This window comes from Spinacia oleracea, chromosome 3 (assembly GCF_020520425.1).
Source record: "Spinacia oleracea cultivar Varoflay chromosome 3, BTI_SOV_V1, whole genome shotgun sequence".
Lineage (NCBI taxonomy): Eukaryota > Viridiplantae > Streptophyta > Magnoliopsida > Caryophyllales > Amaranthaceae > Spinacia > Spinacia oleracea.
In genome coordinates, this window is record NC_079489.1 from 28,148,047 (window position 1) to 28,154,182 (window position 6,136).

A 6,136-nucleotide genomic window follows, 5' to 3' on the forward strand; every position below is an offset into this window, starting at 1 on the left:
CTGGTTTGCACCCCTGTATATTAGATTAGATAAGATTAATTGCGAGACATATGCGAGCCCAACTTAATAACAATCATCTATAATCTACTTTATTGCTAACCTAAGAGAAAAAAAAAACAAGTTATTAGATTTAACATAAAACTTTATTTATTTATTTTTATAATTAAACATTAAACTACTATTTTGTTTTTGATAATAACCATTAAACTACTTTCTAAGTTTCTATACATATATGGAGTATATATAGAAGTATATATTTAAGAAAAAAAATACATGCTTTTTTTTTTTCTCAAGGCGAAAAAAGGATACAAATATTGAGAAAAAGAAAAGTAATATTCTTTGGTGCAATTTTTTAAAGAAAGGCAAACTAGGCTAGACCGCAAGATAAATAAAAATAAAAGAAAAAGGAAAGAAAGGCGTTAATAATAATAATGCTGAAAAACTGGGTCAAAGCACAAAATGTAGCTCAGCAAAACAATAGCAAAATAAATACCCCCACAATCCACATTAACAGTGAATATACGTTTATTTTAACCAATTGTACGTTACTTACAATGTCTTTTACACCCAAAATAAAAAATAAAAAATAAATAAAGAATATTGCTCTTCAGTAACTTTCCGTTTTAGAAAACCTAGTCCGCTAGTCGTACTCGGTAGTGATTTTTAGGTAGGTAAAATAAAAGAACCGCTCTCGAGTTAATCCGGTCCGGGATAGAACGAAGAAAATCTTTTGCTCTTTAATAAATTTTCATTTTTAGAAAATGTTTGGTCGTAGTATTCTACGGTGGGTAGTGGTAGGGTCGGGTTATCAGCACGAGAAAATCTCCTCCTACTGTATTTCCCGCTCCTTCCCCCCTTCAAATCTCACCCATCTTCTCTCTCCTCCTCTTCACTTCACTTTACTATTTTCACAAGAATTTGTGCACAATTCACTCAAACTCACAATCAATCCTCAGATTTTTTTATTCAGAAATGAAATAGACAGAGAAGCTAATTTTAGGGTTTTGATTTTTTATGTATGAGTTGCGATAATGGACACACCTGAGCGGAGTCAGATCGGAACACCAGTTTCTAAATTTGAGGTTTTTTTTTTCGATTTTTTCGCCACAAGTTTGCTGTATTTTGACCTAATTTGTTCTTACTATAGTTAAAATTTCAGGTATTTCTTTTGTTTCACAATGTCGTTGACTTGATGTTTTGCATGTCTCTGATTAATTATTTTCTCAAGGGTTTGAATTTTTTTTTACCAATTTTTTTGATTTTAAGGGGTTTGTCTTTGTTTTGATCGATATTTTGTGTAGTTTATATTGTGGGTATGTTCTGATACCCCGATTTTTCAATGGGTTTTCCACTAATTTTTATATTTGTGCCGAATTTTTGTGCTACTATAATTTGATACTACTGTAATTTTGTTGCTTAATGGAACACTTTTCTAGTGGGTTTGATTTCATGGTTCTATTTGTTGAACATTGTTGTTTAAATATACATTCAATTTTTGAAGTGGATGCTGACTAGTATAAGATAAATCATTGCGGATCGGTGGCTCTCAATATACCAACTAAAAAAAATCATCTTGTGTTGCCTACATTTGTTATAATCTCCAATTTGAGGGTTTCAGGAGCTTTAAAAGAAAGTGATCTTCCTAATGTGTACTTAATGATGATATAATGGTGTCTGATCTTTGAATTGCTTACTAAATTGGAGATTTTTTTGTTCTCTTCATATTTTGCAGATTTCATGCTCTCTTTGGGTTGTACTTCAATTTTGAAATAAAATGTACTCACTTCTTTTTTATAATACAGGAGTCACCTTTTTCCAACTTCATCAACAGTTTGTCACCGATCAACCCTACGAAGACGATACACGTATCACAGACGTTTGGCTCGCTTAGTTTTACTTCACCTCCATCGGTTTTCACTTCACCCCATGTGAGCCTCCAGAAGGACAACAAGTTCTTAAGAAGGTATGGGTACAGTGACTTTTAAGGTCTTTCTTGCAGCAGGAGCATAATGCTTGTTGTTCTTCTTTTCTTGACAAATGTTGTTTAATTTTTGAAAGGCATCTAGTGTCAGATCTCCTGAAAGCTCAGCTCCAGTCAGATGGAGGAAACAAAGATCCTATTGCCGAAGAGGACACCAGTGCAGAGCATCAGTCTGATGGTCTTCCGGATGTACAAGTTAGAGGTGAAGAGGGTTCTGGCAGTGAAGGTTCTGCCAAGCCACTTGAAGATACTTCAGACTGTGCAACCGAGCTGCCAAGGGAACTAAAATATGACAGTGGAAGTCCTCGCTGTAAGGCAGTGACTTCCTCTAGTAGTGATACAAGATGTGAGACAAACACATCAACAGCCCTTATTCAATTTGTTCAGGAGTCTTCAATTCAAGGTTCCTTTCAGACAGAATTGAATTCGCAAGAGGTGAAAGACGGTAATGAAGAGGAAGCATGTGATTGGCAGAGCTTGATATCTGGTAGTAGCGATCTTTTCATTTTTGATTCACCTAATGTTACAGAAACTTCAAAAGGGTCATTGCAAAAATCACAACAACAAGAAGAAACAAATGTTTTCGCATCTCTATTAGCACGATTTCCAACTGAGCAGGCTTATCATCTGCAAAATTCACTTCAACTTGGTTCCACTGGTTGTAATGAAGCACTTGAAACTGCTCAACATTCAACTCAACCCACAGAGGAAACAGAGTTGCAACAAACAGACCAGCCATCGGAGAATTTGGAAATTACCTCTGTCAATGAATTTTTTCCTACTGATTCTGGTGAAAAACCAGGAAAGCAGGTGAGAAAGCTTTACCTATTGGATCACGTATATACTGTCTGTTTTCTAGACTTTGTTAGCTGTGAAACTTTCTCTGCATGCACTAGTAACATGGGTGCACAATCAATTTGGACCCAAAACTTGTCTTTGTTCTAAGTACCCTTAACCAAAAACTGTTATGCTATGCCATTTACTCTCATTAGTTCTTGTGTTTTGGATTCTTGGATTACAAATGACTTTTTCAATATAGTTAACAGGGCTGAAGTCCGTATTGACTATATTCATCGTCCTCCTAACTTTAATTGTAGCTTTTCTCCTGCTGTAATACTACGTTTATCAGTAGTACTGAGACATTTACTCCTGCATACATATTTGAATTATCACGTTTTCAGAACTTTTTTCTTCTAAATGAAGTACATGGAGAAGTATTCTTAAGCAGGTTCCTGTTCTGTATCTGCAGCCTTTCAGTAATTTACACCGGGGATTGCGAAGGCGATGCCTTACCTTTGAGATGCCTAGAATGAAGAGGAGTATAGATGGCGTTCTATTCTCCAGCTCTTTATCTTCTTTACAAAATGAGGATAATCCTCCGTCCTCCAATAGGCAGCCCATCACGCCCAGGGTTGAGTCTTCAAGGTGCATTTTTCCAGGTATTGGTTTGCATTTGAATGCACTGGCAGCAGCTTCAAAGGATAGTGGAATCTCCAACACGGAGATGCTTTCTCCAGCTTCCCAGGAACATCTTATAAACTCACTGGCCTGTTTAAGAAATGATGAAGGTCCTGCTGAAAATGTAATTGAAAATGCAGAAGATCCTTCTCAAACATCAGTGTTTGCAGCTACTGAGGACTTAAATTCAAATAGTCCGAAGAAAAAGAGGCAAGTATTGTTCAACTTTTGATTGCTACCCATTCTTTTCATTTGATGCATGAGCTTTCTGATTAATGTTGTAAGATGATGCTACAGGCGCAAATTTGAAACTACTGGAGAAGGCGAGTCATGTAAACGCTGCAATTGTAAAAAATCAAAGTGCTTGAAGCTGTAAGTTGTTCCTCATGCTCGTTTTTATTTGTTTTGATTAAAATTGAACATGAACGTAACCACAATAATTTATAAGTTTCGCTTTTGTATTCTTATAGATTTAGCATTCCTTGTACATATTATAGTCAATGCTTTCATTGTGAAAAATTTAAAGTCAAAGTTGGAAACAACACCAATAACACTTAAAATCTTTTGGCTCGGGTAAGCTACTCGCATGATGTTATGTTTGACTCTTCTTTCTGGGTGCAGTTATTGTGAATGCTTCGCTGCTGGTGTTTACTGTGTTGAGCCATGTTCCTGTCTAGACTGTTTTAACAAGCCCATTCATGAAGATACTGTTCTTGCAACTCGTAAGCAGATTGAATCTCGTAACCCACTTGCATTCGCTCCCAAAGTGATCAGAACTTCAGATTCAGCCCAAGAGATCGGGGTAAGTGAAGAAGATGAAAAACTAGCTTAATTTTTTTACTGCTGTTACCTAGCCTCTGTTTTTAAAGCTTGACTATGACAATCCAAACAGGAAGATACAACCCGAACTCCAGCATCAGCTCGTCACAAGCGAGGATGCAACTGCAAGAAATCAAACTGTCTGAAAAAGTATTGTGAATGTTATCAGGTATAATCAAACCCCACTTCATCTAGTTCAATTTAATACCCGATAATCAAGTCATCTCATGGAGATATTGATTTGTATGTTTGTTTTATAGGGTGGTGTTGGCTGCTCCATCAATTGCAGATGTGAGGGGTGCAAAAATGCATTTGGTAGAAAGGACGGTTAGTTGAAGCATTCCATGTGTAAACCTTTTACAGTATATATTACATCTCACCATTTCCAAGTGATACTAATTGATTGTGCATGTTGCATGCTTAAACCCAAATTTCAGGATCCAGCATGATAGGAACAGAAGTTGAAATGGACAAGTTACAGGCCTCGGAGAAATCTATATTGGATAGAAGCTTAGATATACATGGATTCCAGGATGACGATGACCAAAATTCTGAATTCGCCATTCCAATGACACCATCAAGGCTTTACAGGTATCATATTCTTGATCCTCATTTAACCCCGGCACTCTGACAATGAACTATCTAACTTTATATGGCGATTTTGTATATTATAGGACATCAGTTCCATTGGCAACTTCCTCAAAGGGAAAACCGCCAAGATCTTCCCTAGGAACAATTGGCTCATCCTCCTCAGGTTTGCACTCAGTTGACGGACCAGGAAGATCAACATTTCTGCGAACACAATCTAGGATTGACAAGCATTTTCAAAGTGTGTCAGTGGACGAAATTCCTGCTGTTCTTCAAAACAGTAGTCCCCCAAGCATTAGTTTAAAGAAGACTTTGTCTCCAAAAAGCAAGAGGATCTCTCCTCCTCACCATAACAACGGACAGCCCCTCGGATTAAGGAGCAGCCGTAAATTGATCCTGCAATCGATCCCATCGTTTCCTTCCCTCAGTCCAAGACGCTGAATGTGCAGGTTGCCATGGAAATGTCCAATAACACACCTATAATATCTATCTGGAGTTATAAGTGTGATAATCAGTGTTATAATCCTTATAACACACACCTATCATCTCTATCTGGAGTTATAAGTGTGATAATCACACACCTATCATCTCTTTATTCACTACTTGTATAATATTGCTGTATTTTGGTACCTCAGTTCTTTCATTTTTTGTTTGTTTGGTGAAATCCCTTTCACCCCCCTTCATAATGTTTAAGTTCGTAATAGGATGTGAATGTTTTAGAGTATTTACTATTTCGATTGTTATAGAATTAAATTTGTATGTAATAGCCCTACGGTAGTTTAGCCCAAGGGTATTCTAGTGAAGTATAATACATTTCATGAATTCTTTATATTTTGCATATTAAGTCAAAGATAATAGAACTCGAAAGAAAAAAGAACTTTCCGAGGGTTTGACCGTTTGAGTACCTAAAACCCAACCAAATATTGGCTAAATACAACTCCTATTTTTCTAAGCATGCAATCTCGTGATGAAATTAATTCATCACCCCCTCCCTCTCTATCACTTCCCCACTCTTCCACATCACCAAAGTTAATATGTGTACCTATTTAAAGCTCTAAAAAAAAAAAAATACTTGGTATCCTCCCAGTTCCCCTTGTTCCTGAATACGTGCAATAGTTTGACTGACATATGTGTTATGTCAATACACAACTTTGACCATCAAGATCTTTTAATTATTACAGAATAATTACTAAAATTTATAAAATATTGTTATTAATGAAAATAGAAAAAAATTATGGGAATAATCAAAATGCAAAAAGCAAGTCAACATTTTGATTATATCTGGGCAAG

The 6,136-nt window shown here is 36.2% G+C and overlaps 1 protein-coding gene across 1 annotated transcript; it reads left to right on the plus strand.

The window, feature by feature from the left end:
• Positions 1-820: 820 nt before the first annotated feature.
• Positions 821-5,668, plus strand: LOC110798344 (protein tesmin/TSO1-like CXC 2). The gene is made up of 10 exons (XM_022003523.2): positions 821-1,082; positions 1,803-1,963; positions 2,059-2,791; positions 3,231-3,649; positions 3,737-3,811; positions 4,061-4,241; positions 4,332-4,427; positions 4,519-4,585; positions 4,696-4,849; positions 4,933-5,668. Exons 1-10 carry the CDS (start codon positions 1,032-1,034, stop codon positions 5,285-5,287), a joined length of 2,292 nt encoding a protein of 763 aa, XP_021859215.1. The 5' UTR covers positions 821-1,031; the 3' UTR covers positions 5,288-5,668.
• The last annotated feature ends 468 nt before the right edge of the window (positions 5,669-6,136 follow it).